This window comes from Eptatretus burgeri, chromosome 16, assembly GCF_056783735.1.
Source record: "Eptatretus burgeri isolate ZD-2024b chromosome 16, Ebu_testis_v1, whole genome shotgun sequence".
NCBI lineage: Eukaryota > Metazoa > Chordata > Myxini > Myxiniformes > Myxinidae > Eptatretus > Eptatretus burgeri.
In genome coordinates, this window is record NC_140976.1 from 46,167,928 (window position 1) to 46,183,542 (window position 15,615).

The window sequence follows — 15,615 nt, forward strand, 5'->3', positions numbered from 1 at the left end:
GATCATGCCCTGGTCCATGGTCATGCCCTGGTCCATGGTCATGCTCTGCATGGTCATGCCCTGGTCCATGGTCATGCTCTGCATGATCATGCCCTGGTCCATGGTCATGCCCTGGTCCATGGTCATGCTCTGCATGGTCATGCCCTGGTCCATGGTCATGCTCTGCATGGTCATGCCCTGGTCCATGGTCATGCTCTGCATGATCATGCCCTGGTCCATGGTCATGCCCTGGTCCATGGTCATGCCCTGGTCCATGGTCATGCTCTGCATGGTCATGCCCTAGTCCATGGTCATGCTCTGCAGACTTGTTCCTCCAAACAAGCGGATGTTCTGATCATGAGACACTGGTCGTGAGTGCATGGTGTAAAGGTCACATGAATTCGATTCTCACATAAAACAGCTCCAAGCCCAGCCCCGTATGCTCGGCCAACACAAAGTCCCGGAGGAGCGCACGCAGCACGTACCACAGCAGGCAGACAGCAAGCAGGCGAAGCGCCCCACAATGGACCGATGGCTCATATGGACAGGTCTTTTCATCACCGGCCTTCGTCTAAACCGAGAATGTCTCCGAGTGCAGGCTCTACCCGTTCTCGATAATAACGGTGGAACTCCAGGTGTGCTACCCTCCGGTAACAGGTGGCTTTCACACTCTGCGCGCTCCAAGAGGCTGGCCTACCCGGGGACGCTGTGGTGTGGCACAGGTACCCTCGCCGAGTCCTTCGACGACCTTGGTACGGGCAGTACTTTTTGCTTCTAAAAATTTTTTTTTAACCCCAACACTGGAGTCGGTCCAGCCACGTGGCTGCGTTTTGCCGTTTCCATAGTTTTGGGGTTGACGTCACACTCGTCCAGTTTTCATCATTTTGGGTTTTATTGAACATTGCTCGCACGTGTGTTCCTCCTTGGCGTGGTTTGTGAGCACTTGGCCGAATGCATCTTTCATTTTCCTTTGACACCTCGACACGTTTCCCCACCATTGAGGATCTACATCCCGCATCGTCGTAGCAACCTTCATCAAAAAACAGTGTTCGCGAGTGTCGCGGAATCTCTGCGGGCTGGTATGGACATATGAGCCACGCGTTGAACGCATCCCTTTAAACTGAGAGTCACCGATGTTCCTTCCTCATTCGGCTCAGATGCTTAGCCTCTGGTCCCAGGATAAGCAGACACTTGAGGTCGCAATGACGCAATAATTGTAGAAATAACAATTGAGAATTGAAACATTTAATATAAATTTAGTTGTACATTAGGGATCTTAAAAATGATGACGTCATCTTCAGTCAAACCCATGATTCGGTACAGGAGCCAAAAAGACAGGTGACCTGTGTGCTGAAGCCTTCGCTAGTGCGTGTGGAAGATTCCATTCACATCTTTCCAAAAGAGAAGGCCATTGTGTTTTGGCACCACGGATACATTTCTGTCCTGATCTATGGGGGACATTCAACGGGATACATGTGATACAAGTTGAATTCATGCATTTGAGGTCAGAAGAATACCGGGTGTTGGCTTGATGGTTTGGGTGATGGGCTTGGGTTTGAAGGATCCTGAGTTCAAATCCCACTCCGCTGTTGAATTAATACACCCGAGCTTAGCTGGTACGTTATTCCCCAATAATCTGTTTTCCGAGCCAGTATCTACTTGGCAGTTCCGCTCGGCTACATCTGATCTGGTAGGTGATCTGATTAAAGCAAGTACGTACCGAAGGCACGTTCCTCGGTAATGAGATTACTTGACCCTTCGGTAAACGGTTTTAGGAGGACCCTAATTCACGTGGTCGAGCTATTGGAGTTTGCGGACGATTGGCGACCCGCCGTGTCATGAAGTTATTGATGTGCGATGGCCTACGATTCCGGTGAGTAACCCAAAGCAGTCCATCTCTTGCGGTCTCCCCGTGACGCCGGGCCCATAACAATATACAGTATATCTGTGCAGTGTCTGTCACATGTTGTCACTGAACTGCTCCCTCAAACTTTGAGGATACTCCTCCCTCCTTTGTCATGTTAGGTCAAGACAGATTATATCTGCGGCTTGCTACAGGTACCATGTAAACCTGTACTAACCTGTTTCATGGTGGGGTTTTTTTTTTTTGGTATACCTTGTCGAGGCTCGTATGAGAGCTAACACACAACACACAGCAAGGGGGGCATGAGACAAGAGGGGCGGGAGTGGGAAGGACAAAACAGTGTGGAACAGAGACATTAGGAGATCTGTGGAAGGGAGAGGGATGGGGCGGGGAACGTGGGGAATACAAGATGGACATTACGGGAACTTTCAGGAAGGAAAGCAGGGAATTTGAAGGAGGTGGGCTTGGGGTGGATTAACGGGGGTAGAAAAGATCTAGGATTTGGATGGGGGGGGGGGTGATAAGAAGTGGTGGTGAACAGCTGTTTTGAAGGTCTGGAGGTAAGAATGGGATTGAATAGAGTGAGGGAGTTTATTCCAAAGGTGGGAAAAAAGAGGAATGAAAGAGTGAAGGTGAGCAGTGATTCGTGATTTTGGTAGTTTTACCAGAAAGGGGTTGCTGGCGGATCTTGACCGCCCTGCGGAAATATAGGGGGGGGGGGAGAATATTGTAGACAGAGCAAGGGGGGGTGAGACCAGGGGGCGACTAAACCGTCTCCCCCACTTGGTTTCCTGGTGAGGAGGATGTATGATATGGAAACCCAGCAGTATTAAAAACAAGCTCGAATGAGCTAGGATCCTCGTCCTCTTAATGATGACTTCATAAAAACGAATATGACGTCGTTGTGATGTATCAGATTTGCGATAAATTATCTGTGCTAATGCCCAGCTAGATTCCCGCAAACAAAATTCAAAAAGCTTGCCTCGTTTCGGAGATAATGGTATAGGCGATTTCCATTCGTGGCGACATTATGTCAACTTTTTTTCTAGGAAGAATTTCCAAAATCTGAGATGGTTCTTGTCTGCGCAGGGTATTTTTACATATATACGCCAAGTTTCAGGAAGTTTCTATGAAAGCTGTAGGCTCTGAAACAAAAAAGTCCACACGAACAACAACGTGAGTAAGACTTAGAGATCCTCCACGAGGATCTAACAAAACCTGTTAAAGGGCGGAGGAGCTCCTTGTGAGCCAACAGCCATCCATCTGTTGTGCCCCACTGTGTCTGCAGACATCCTCCTGCAGTTGGGTTGCTTTTTTATTTTTTATTTTTTAGGAGCTTGGTGGCAGGATTTGCAATCCGGCCACCACAAAACCCTTCACTCCGCAAAACATACTAAAAACGCAAAGAAAACTGAAAACCCATTCCGTGGAAGTACCTCCTGTGCAGCTGTCCTTCATGGGGCAGCTCATCTGATGATGGGATTGGGGCAAAGCCTTCAGAACCCCCATTTTTTGGTGATAGGCGGAAAAACTCCAGGTAACCTGCCGGTTTGGATTGCGGTCGTTTATATATATATGTATATATATATATATGTATATATATATATATATATGTATATATATATATATATATATATATATATATATATATATATATATATATATATATATACATATACATATATGTATACATGTATAAAATAACAATAAATAAAAGGCATAGGTTCATGAAATTCGCTGCATGTGATGTGTAACACATGCAGAATAAAACGAGTGTTCATTTACATCCGTAGGATGTCTAATAAATAAATTTGATGTAAGCACACCTGACGCTAGGCCGAGGCTTCAGACTTTGGCACGCTTACGAGACTGTACCGTCAAAATTAAACGTCCCAGAAGATAAGCAAAATCGGGTAACATTTGTACATGCAGCGTTTTAAAATAAAGCTTCTTGCAATGAAACTTCATGCCTTCCAGTCTCCTTGAATATTTCGAATAAAATAATTCCAGCCCTTCAATTTTACGCGCTTTTGTATTAGTAATTAATAAATAATTTTAAAAGCATCACTTCAACGTAACTGTGATCCCCTCTACATCCCGTTCCCTTTTCCCCACACAGGTGAATACACGAGTACAGACAGGTGTTGTCGTAAGCATGATACCTGTGAGTACCACATCAATGGTTTTGAGTCAAAGTACGGTTATCAAAACTACCGCTGGTACACGATCTCACACTGCGATTGTGACCTTGAGTAAGTTCCATTTTTTCCCCCCCTTTTTATGCAGAAATAAAATTGTAAAATGAAAGTTCCTTTGATTAAGTAGCCCTGATTAATCAACAAGATAATCAGAATTCGTCCAAATGTTTTTTCCCCCCTAAAGGTAATCCTTATAAGGTGTGTTGTTTGCCCTTCATATCAAAATAAGGCAGGTCACATGAAACATGCGAACCACCTGGTCAATCTGTTTATAGTGCAGAAGCTGCTGTCCAGACTGCATCCACACTCCGAGATAGCGAGGAGTGCAACATGGCCTTATGGGACCTCCAAGAAGACCAGCCCACTTGCTAACCACAGTCCAGACAGGAATTTGTAATTTGAATCAAATTTATGAAGGACGAGCAAGTTGCCCATGCTCGCACAAAATCCCAAACGGGGTCGGGATTGGGGCGGAAGAAATGCAAATGGCATCTTCTGTCATTGAGCCGGAAAGCTGGAAGCAACAATTCATATTTATTGCCACATCTGATGCAATTTAAATGCTGTCATGGCGGCGAGGTACTCCATTTGAAACTATTTGTTCGATATATGTACCTTTTTATGCCTATTGAGTCTGCAATAAGAATTTTCATTGGTGTCAAAGCCAGTAACCAATCACAAATTAATATTAGGAGGATTTTCACATCTTAAGTGAGTCTTCTCAAAAATCACCCAACCAACATCAAAGGCAAGTTGCCATCCTGGGTATTCTCCATGGAGCTAAAACATTCCTGAGCTACACCAACTCATCATGGTGTTTAAGGCTTTCATATGGAGCTCCATTTTTTTCATATGAAAAAGCAATATGGAGTATGGTTTCTCACTTTGGCCTGGGACTACTGCTTCACACCTTGCTCCTTTTGATGGGGTCGAAAAATAAGGCCTTGTTCTACCATACATAGCTCAAGACAAGAGGTGAATTACCAAGGACCGTCACTCTCCCACCAGCAGCAAGTTGGTGGGCTCTCTATATTTTATACAATCTTTCATCTGAACTTGCTCTTCCATCACTCTCCTATCTCTACCCTTCCCAAGCCACCCCAAGTCACCCATGTTCCTCAAGAAACCATCACCACCCTATCAAAGTCCAGACTGGTTGCCTACCTGTATTAATTTGCCCCCTTATTCTCTAAGTTGTGGAATCGCCTCCCTGTGTCCATTGTCACAGCCTCCTCACTTGTCTTTCCAATGCTCTGCTCATCACTACCTCATGTGCTCACCCATGCACATCCACATCCACATCCACTATTTATTATAGATGCTGATTTGACCCACTCTGCTGCCCTTTGTTGCTTGGCTCCTTCTTGAGCATAGACCCTTGCATAAAAATAATAATAAAAAGTTTGCCCAAGCAAATTCATCACCAATAAAAAATCAGTTTTTACACTTACAACAAAAGTGGAAGGTGTTTTTTGCAACTCAGAACGTCACCAGGGGGGCACTGTGGGAGGGGAGTGTTCTTCCTCATGATCAAACGGAGGATCAAATACTTCACTGGCGTCATCCAAAGGAACCCGAACAAGCAAAAAGCAAAGATGAAGTCATCAGGAGGAACCTGGATAGGACTCCAGTTTTATCTGCTACTCCTCCACCCACAAACCGATCAAGGCGCAGCCAAGTGAGCCTTATTCAAAAAAAAAAAAACAGCAAAAAAAAACAAGACCGCAGATTCAAAAATTAAATAATTCTGACTGCCAGACCATGCGTCCAATCAGGTTGAAATTTAAAACACGTACTCCCCATCATTACGAGATCATAATTGTGAAGTTTCACGTCGATTGATGCAGCGGTTCAAGATAAATAATTAAAAAAACATTTTCCTTCAGCCGCTGCTCCACAACTCTCAATCCCCATCAAGGTGCAGCCAAGTGAGCCTTACAGAAAAATTTCTGCAATAATTAATTTCTACTTGGACAGGTAAAGAAATAAAGAAAAAGCAAGAATTAGAATGAATAAAGAGAAATGTGAAGAAGTAGAAGGGAGTTTGAAAGGAACAAAAAACAAAGATGTCGGGAAGAACCCGGACAGATATATTTCAGGAGTTACTCCCCGAGCAGTGTCAAGTCTCAGTATGATTCTCCATGTTGACATGAACCTGAATCCATCGAGAAAACAAGTCACACACAAACTCACTGACCCAGATAAAAATAAGTGTCTTGAAATGGCTCGGTGGTTTGTGGAGACAATTGAGGAGTGGACTGGATTTCTTAACGACATATTTGGTTCTCCGACGAGGCTCACTTTTTTTTCTTAATGTCCAAGTAAACTCAAGGAACAATGTCTACCGGGGCACAGCACCGCCCGATGAGGTTCGCCAGAGACCCTTACACCCAGTCAAGTGCACGGACTGGTGTGCATTGAGCAAACATGGAACCATCAGCGGACTGTTCTGGTTCGAATACGAGGACGGCAATGCCTTGACCCTCAACTGTGTGTTACATTTAAGTGCTGAATGAGTTCTGAGCTGCTCTTGATCACAAGACAAGCTTTCAAAGAGAAGAAACAATGGTTTGTGAAGGATGGGGCAACTCTTCACACCACTAGATTGTCACCCGTGAGTGGGTGACAAGCCACTTCGGTGTGAGAGCGATTGGCCGACACTTCAGCATCGAATGGTCTCCACATTCCCCTAATCTGGGCCCACTAGATTTTACTTTTTAAAAAATCTTTGGGGAAATCTGAAAGCCAATATATACAAGAATAACCTTCGAAGCATGTATGAGCTTGAACAAGCAATCACAGAGAACGTTACAGTCGGTTCATCCCATTTGCCGAATGTCAGCAAATAATCAACAACTTCACCCGTCGTGTTCAGATATGGATTCAGCGCGCAGGTGGACATTTAGATCATGTGATCGACCGAGTGTCAAACTAAAGTCTTACAAGTTATGGTTCTGATATTTGGTACACCAACGTCACACAATATGTAGCATGTACTCCTGAAGTTTTATTTAATTCAGAATAAAAATGAATGTATTGTGGATATTTTTATGGGTTTGATTGTGGGTTTTTTTGGGCACACCCTGTACCAGTTGTATAATCGGAGAGACTGCAGTGATAAAAAAAATACCCCTCTTCAGGAATATTTGAAAAAAGATACCAAAAAAATCACAACAAAAGAACTCCAACGTTTTCCAACTGAATTGACGATGAAATGGCAAGGGACCACAGTCTTAAGAGTAGGCTAAAGAAGAGGAAAATGAGGATGTTTGTAAGACAAGGATCTTTCACTTCAGAGAATCGTTAATACGTGGGTTGGTCTTTCTGGAAAGGTAGTGGGAGAAAAAATGGATGGTAGATATGAACTGGAATTAGATAGGTTCCGATAGAAGCACTGGGGATAGATGCACGCATGGATATTGGAAAGATTGGAAGGTAGTGCAGTTAGTGATGGGTAATTCATTGTACACATTTGCAGTGATTCTGATGTCTGTAAAAGGGTCTCGTCAAAAGGTGAATGTGCTGTCTGTTTGCACATGCCTTACCTTTCAACTACCTTTACACCAGCCACGTCAGTGTGTGTGTGTGTGTGTGTGTGTGTGTGTGTGTGTGTGTGTGTGTGTGTGTGTGTGTGTCTGTCCTCCATACCTCCAAAACCATGAAACATAGCAGCCTGAAATTTTGCAGGAGTTTAGATTAATTAAAATTCCTCTTTTGAGAATAATTAACGACCCTATTTAATTACATCCATTATCAAGCACATCCTCGTCTACCTCGTTATCGATAGGGTTTTAAGGCGCATCCTCGGTTACCTCGCTGGGGTCTTAATTCGCCATTTTGTTCGGCCTGCTCAACAATGCCTTGAGTTGGAACAGGCCGCAATGGTTTATGAACGATAAAACACTCAAAATGTTTTCCCCCCCACTCTCTTCACTCATATCATCGAATGCCTCATCTACATACATATGGACAACTGTTTGCATCGCCCTTGTAAGTGCTATAGTTTTCAAATTAGGAGTTTGGCTCAATTTCATGCATTCTATGATACGATTTTCCACGATCTACCCTCACGGACTAATGCAAGTAAATAATCGAAATTTAATTCGAGTTTGGAGGATCGCATCAAGTGGATTAAATAACTTGAAATTGAGAGTCAAATCTGCAAATGTTAAGAAATTGGCGATGATTAGTTTTTTTGCAGTATGGCCCATCACCAATCAGCTTGCCAAGCCAGCCACTCCTTATCAACCATTTAATTGGAGTGCTTGCTTGAATGCTTGACGCTTCAGTCACATTTGGCTCGGTGGCCGTAGGGTCTAAAAAATCTACGGCCACTAGCAATTATACGGCGGCCGCAGTATTTCCACGGTCACACAATGTAGCAGTCACATATGTTTTTATTTTTCGGGGAGCCGCACGGCATATTTATAAATTGTGGAGACCGAAAACGTGGGGGTGCCGTACGGTCTTTGATTTGATGTCGCACGGTGACCTTAGGGCGTCCCTGCGGCGGCCATAGAATTTTCAAGGCAGACGCAAGGTAGCCTCAAGATGCCCACAAGGCGACCGCAGGGGGGCCCTAAGACGAACGTGCGGTCAGACGGACGGTAACGAGTGGGTATATATACCAGTTCTTTTTCATATGTATATCATATCTCATATCTGTCACATAGATTGTGGACCAGGTTATATACAGATGTGCTGTATAATATATATGTGCTGAATAAACTGTATAATATGCTGTAATAATATATAATATGAAATGTGATGATGTGTGTGGCAAACACGTATACTCCGATCTCTAGCGGTAGTGCACGGCGGACGCACGGTCGACGCAGGCTGCCACGGAGGCCGTACGTGGGATGCACGGCGGGCGTAGGGGAACCGTGCCTCGACCCTGCGTTGTCCGTAGGTAGTCACACAGACTACAAGGCCACCGTACGGTGAACACAGGGACACCTTAGGACTACCCTACGGTGACCGTGGAAATAGTGTGGCCGCCGTAATTTTTTGGGGGTTGGCAAAATTCATTTTTCATTGATAAGAGTGTACGGCAGCCACACGAATAACGCAAGCCCACCGTACGCTCTACATACGGTCGACGTGGAACACATCTACGTCATGGCTACGGCTTCTTGAATTGCTACGGCCAACCGAGAAATGAAAAAAGTTATAACTGCGCGCTTTAATTCCACGGAGACCCCATACGGCCTGTAAAAGATAGCCATACGGCGTAGGGCCACCCTGAGGCCACCTCAGAAACTCTGCGGCCACCGCACGTTTCTGTCAATTCAGGGGGGGGGGGAGGTACGGCCGCCGTATCCTAGCCGTAGAGCAAATGTCACTCATGCTTGAGCCACTTTCTGAGTGCCCTCCAGTCGATGGCGGTACAGTTCATGTCCCAATCGGGGTGTACAGTCGGCAGTTGCTACAAGGTAGAGGGACATGATTTACAAAGGTGATATGGTTTCTTTTTGTGAGTTTCAAAGCAAAATATATTTGGTATCAAAAGCAAGTTTTCTGAACTGTTTGCCGCATTAACATTTTTTCTAAATTCCTGAGCCAAATTTTTTTTTTCCACCTGGCCCACTCAGCTGTTTATAAAGATTAATATTTGTGTACGTCTCCTTAAAATGTAAATATAAAATGCAAAATTGTTTTAAAAATTCGTTTATTGAAATTCCCCCAAAACGAGGGTGAAACAACTCCAGGTTTTTGGGTTGTTTCCGTAGTCGGTAATCAAACTGACTCCAACCTGCCGATTCCTGAAAAATTGCAGATATCAGCCAAGCACAAATATATGTGTGTGTGTGTATGTGTTGTTCACGAAGCATAACATTTTCTCTCTGCTGACTCCCATCCTCTCACCCCTCCTCTCTCTGCCCCATCCTCGTTTTGCCCCCTCCTAATATAGTGCAGCACCCTCCCACACATATGTCGCTGTCTCCGGACACGCCTGGGCGGTGTTTGTCGCTGGACTTCTGTGATTGAGAATTTGTGGCTGTAGCCATCTTATTCACCCTGTGTCCTCCCCTTGCCCTCATTCTTCTCAGTCTCCTTCGATTGTGTTCCTCGACCCTGCTGTTTGTGCCCCCACCTCTCTTTCTGCTATTCTTTTCATTTTATGTGCTGGTCCGTTCTGTGTTCTTGCTCCTCCACGAACCTCGATAATATATATATATATATATATATATATATATATATATATATATATATATATATATATATGTTTTCCAAATCCTCCCAATGACCAGCAGGGCTCTATAATATGAAATTGTTCAGATTTTATCAGGGGTTCCATTTCACTTTTGATGCAGAGTATTTTAAACTTTACTTCTCTTCAACCGTTTCGCTGCATATCATTATTCTGACATTGTGAATACTTCTTTGCAGATTCAAAAAGTGTCTCCTAACGTCCAACGAAACCGATGCTGCCCGAGATATTGGCCAAACATTCTTCAATATGATTGGAACACCCTGCTTTGATTTTGAAGAAACTGAAACATGTGCAGAGAGGAGTTGGTATGGTGGGTAAGTTTCACAATATAGTTTTGTTTTGGCCAAGAGATAAAGTCATTGTGGAGAAATTGAACAGTTTCATCAATATCAGAATGTGCTGGGAGGATGGCCTAGGCCCTAGAGATATGCACTCTCACTCTAAGTTGTCTAGCCTGGGTTAGAATCCCAACCCAACTATAAACTGTCATCCTGGCAATTCACAGGCAGGGTGATTCATCAATGGGTGTGCCGCCTTTCGGATGGACGTTAAACTAGGCATCATATCTCCTGGTATTAGTTGGTCAACATTAAAGTTCTTCGCGAACAGTAGGCAAACTATCATTCCAAATTTCCTTCACCTTCAAACGTCAGGCCTCGCCAGCCGGTTCATGAAAAACTTGGACCAAAAATGCTCGCTGAACAACCCCACAATAAGGTGGGGATAACTGAGGCTGTTAACAACGTGCTTGTAGTGGTAAGTGAACACATTTGGTCATCTAATTTCAACAACAGATCGAGTTTATTTTCAGTGACTTGTTTTGAGATTTCTTTGCTTTTGAAAGAGCCGTTTTTTGATCATGCGTAAACATGTACTTGAGTTACTAAAAATTCTGTATTCAAGCTATGAACTCAATTTGTGAATGAAAAGCATTTTCCTTTCACAGATGCAAAAGACATCAAAAGACGAAGGTTGCAGCTGTTCGAGAGCAGGAACTTTACCATTTTCAACCTTTTGCGCCATCGACAGCGTCATCAGCTGAAAATGGTGATGATGCATCTCAAGACACCATGCAAAAAAACATGTCATCCACATTATCACCTGGCCAGCACCCTGGTCTCAGAGTACCAGGGGGGATCAGGGACCTCCATCAGATGCAGCTACTGTCAACGCCATCTTTGGCATTCAAGGACTCCCCTGAGTTTCAAGACCCACCATCTGCTGAGCTACTTAGTAAAGTCACTGGGATCAGATTTGTCAGGAGATGGAAGAGGTGGCTTGGGATTTGCAGGAACAAAGGCCTTTCAGGACAAGCAAATACAGAAAACTGCCAAGACTATGTCAATCGATCAGCCACAACACACTGGGAGAGAAGTTCACACGCTGGAGCATGGATGCGCATTTTAGATTCTTCGAATGAGAACTATTTTTACGGCCTACAAAAGACGAGTCGAAGGCTTAGACAAATATGTAAGATTTTATCCTGCTCGCAGAGAGTTGACTCAACAGATGTTGGAACGACTCCAGGCTGGCTTGGAGAGCATGCACAAAACTATTCTTTCCAAAACACAAACACACGATGGGCCGCAGCCTCCACCAACTCCAATCTGCTTATCGAAGCAAACTACAACTTTCAAAATGATTCCCAATCAGAAATGGCACAAAATAAACTTTACAGTCCGTCATCTGGTAGAAACTGCAACGGACCGTTCAAGTCTCCCAACATTCCTCATGATGTAAAGGCATTGCCAATTACGCAATGCCAAATGGTCAACTGTACAAATTCAGCAAAAGTAATTTCGAAGCACACAAAACATTCTGAGAGAATCAATTCCACAACACCGGGTGGCCAGAAAAGATGGAGGAAAAAGGTGAAAACCATATCTGCAAGGGTATTTGCTCACCGACGAGGAGGATTCATGTGTGAATGCTTCATTTGCAGACGAAACAGGAGGCGGCATTATAGGAGCAAAAAGCAGATTCGAGTTTTGTTTCCAATGTTTCCAGGAATTAATGCGACATATCGGAGTGCAAAAAAGCAATTGGAAACGTTGCTCGATGCAAGAACAGAATCCAAGAGTGATCTCAATCTCAACCTGCAGGTATCTTTGGGCAAAGAGTTGGAGCAGGAGGACAGGGATGGATTTTTGAGTGTGAACATTGACAGACGCAAAAGATGTCAGCAGAATTGCAGATTTAGGCCCAAAATGAGAAGGGTGAGGAGGAACAAGTGCTGCAGGAGGAGGTTATTGAAGTTATTTGTGACTTATACGGGCCAAAAAAGATAGAGACTTCCCTTTATGTCAGATGTTTCAAGACAGGTGCAGCAGCTCCATAGATTAGCAATACGACGTACATACAAGAGGTTGCACAGGTAAAGTAAATTATATATTGTCAGGGCTAGCTACATGTTACGTACGCCAATGTGGTTGAACTTTTGACACTCACAATCCTCCTCACCCCCCCCCCCCAATCCCCAACAACCATGATGCATTGCATAAGTACTGGTCTGAACTCTCTGCCTCCTCCCCATATTCATACATTTTGGGAATGTGATTCAGTAAATGCAATCTCACAAAATAGCTGTTATTTCACTGTCCTGTCTTTTATTTGTTTGTTTGCAAATAATATGACAATAAGATCAATACAATGCTCAAAAATAGCAAAGAATTATAAATATAAATGTACGAGCTCGCCTTCGTGCCTTTGGCACGCCATATATCACCACTAGTACTGCAGCATAGCAAACCAATTGTTCGACTTTTCATAAAAGCACCAAAATTGGTACATATGTTGATTAATGTATTCTGAACAATTCGGGACATGGAGCCACTCAGATTTTGCCTTGGTCACCATTTTCCAAAATGGCCGCCATTCTACTTTAACAACATGGGATATCTGTCATTGTTATTCTCTTTGTAGGTTTCTCAGAGGTGATAAATACTCCATGTGATGTGCATTTACAAAGGAAAACAATACAAGTGTCATTTGTGTCGATTTATTATATTTCCAACAATTGTATTGGGGGAAAATGGTCATTTTTATGGGAAAATCCATTTTCACACACAGCATCAGTGACAGGTTCAGAAGTATTTTGTTGTGGTGGTGCCAATCCAAATGCCAATGAGGAGACACGTCACCATGAAGAAACACCGCGTGCACAGGAAGCATTTTCCAAAGATGTACAATCACTTGTGGCTGTCATTGAAGAGCTGGGGAATCCCTTCGAGGAGGATAGTCCAGATTTGTTGGTCCGAGACACCAAGGAGATTTCCGATCCTGCAGTGATTGAAACAGTTCGCACTGCCAAGAAGATTGGACAAGAACAGTTTCAGGCATACTTAAAGGATTGCCTCATCGACAGAACCAAGACTATTGATGAACCTATAAAGAGAAACAAACTCCCCCTCTTCGGAACAGACAGAAGACCAAAAGCACCCAAAGGAAAGGAAGCATCTGTGAAGAATGATATGGCCTTATTTGCAAGGCTCTACATAGGCTGCCAGAACCGTGATGGGAACCTGGACGAGTTCTTCCGTCATGAAAATCAAGCATGCCCTCCCGTGTTATCTGATGCAGGTAAGCTACACCTGGGTAGCAAAAGCGACTTGCTGGTGTGCCTTGAAGGCGTTGCTGAAGCTCAGTCTGATGCACCTGCTGTCACTTCTGTTGTCCTTGATGGCGCAGTCATCGTGCAGATGTTTAAGCCTGGCACTGCCAAGACATTTGAAGAATATGCCCATCAAGTCTTCATCCCATATGTCGAGGGGCAGCTTCACGTCTTCGACCTCGTTTGGGATAGCTACAAAGATGGCTCCTTGAAGATGGCGACAAGGGAGATACGAGAAAAAGGGGTGCAATGGCATGTGGTGAGCACCGCAGCCATACCAGGAAACTGGCAAAGTTTCCAATGTGTCGACGCAAACAAGGTGGAGCTCTTCACCTTCCTATCCGATGTGCTGGTGCAGTCCTTCCATGACGAGGCAAAGGAGCTGGTAGTCACTGATGGTGAAGCAGTCATCTGCCTTCCAAGGCAGGAAGATGAAAGCTCTCTGGCTCCATGCGGTCAAGAAGAGGCGGACACTCGCATCATGCTACATGTGGCCCATGCTGCAGAACATGACCACCGTCGGATTCAAGTTCGAAGCATAGAAACCAACGTTGTCGTCTTGGCGGTGATGGTAGCCCAGGCACTACCATGCGTGGATGAACTCTGGATTGCCTTTGGGACAGGCAAGAACTACCGCTACATCCCTGCCCATGAAATATCTGCCTCTCTCGGTTCACAGAAGGCACGTGCCCTCCGTCTTTCACACCATGACCGGATGTGACACGGTATCAGCATTCGTGGGGCATGGGAAGAAATCTGCCTGGGCCACATGGAACTCATTTCCAGAACTGACAGATTCTCTTGTGACCCTGACCACCACGCCAGTCAACATCCAGGATGACACAATGCACTGCATTGAAAGGTTTGTGGTGCTCTATGACCGCACCAGTCCATATACGGACGTCAACAAGGCCAGAAAGAAACTCTTCGCCAAGAGGAACTCCGTCCAGCGCATCCCACCTACCTACGATGCTTTGGAACAGCATGTGAAGAGATCAGTCTTCCAGGGTGGCTATGTCTGGGGGCAGGTCTTGGTCCCTCAACCCGTGCTTCCATCACCAACAAGCTGGGGCTGGCGGCAAACAGAAGATGGGTCCTACGAACCGCTCTGGACCACACTCCCTGAGGCTTCAAAAAGCTGCTTCGAGCTGGTGTCGTGCAGCTGCAAAAAAAGGCTGTAGAAACCGCTGCAAATGCAAGAAGGCTAATCTGCAATGCACTGGACTGTGTGCTTGTGAAGGAGAATGCCAGTAGACAGACGCGGTAGACACAGACTGAGATATCGCCCTCGCTTAGAATGTGCAAATGCAAAGTCGCATTGCTTGTAAAAGTGTTGACTTCTTGATCCAGAGCCAGTACACTTGAGCTCAGAAACTCATATTGTACTAGACTGATGTATGCGTGTACCATGTGTCCTGGTATAATGGTAGTCGACAGTAAACCGTAGCCGCTTCAAAGTGAAGTGTGCAATAATTTGACATTTTCTGAGTTTGTCATTATCACGATTATCAGTTCCCTTTTCAAAATAGAGTAAAGTATGTAATCTATAATGCAATTTTTGTTGATTCCAAACCCATTGAATGTGATGAATATCATTTGACTCTTGTTCTCCAGCCAATAATGGGTATTTTTCAGCGAAAAGTTTCAGGAGAGCAGCAATTTACAAATCAAATAATGCCTTTTTTACCAAAAATACTGGCTCATAACATTTGAATACGCCTTTTCATGGTCAATTTGCTGAATTTTA

The 15,615-nt window shown here is 44.4% G+C and overlaps 1 protein-coding gene across 1 annotated transcript; it reads left to right on the top strand.

The window, feature by feature from the left end:
• The first annotated feature begins 404 nt into the window (after nt 1-404).
• Nucleotides 405-12,847, top strand: LOC147011018 (uncharacterized). The gene is given in 5 exon segments (XM_085859134.1): nt 405-731; nt 3,963-4,095; nt 10,435-10,572; nt 11,205-12,516; nt 12,519-12,847. Coding segments are annotated over 5 exon segments (1,974 nt in total). The 5' UTR covers nt 405-418; the 3' UTR covers nt 12,597-12,847.
• Nucleotides 12,848-15,615: the final 2,768 nt, after the last annotated feature.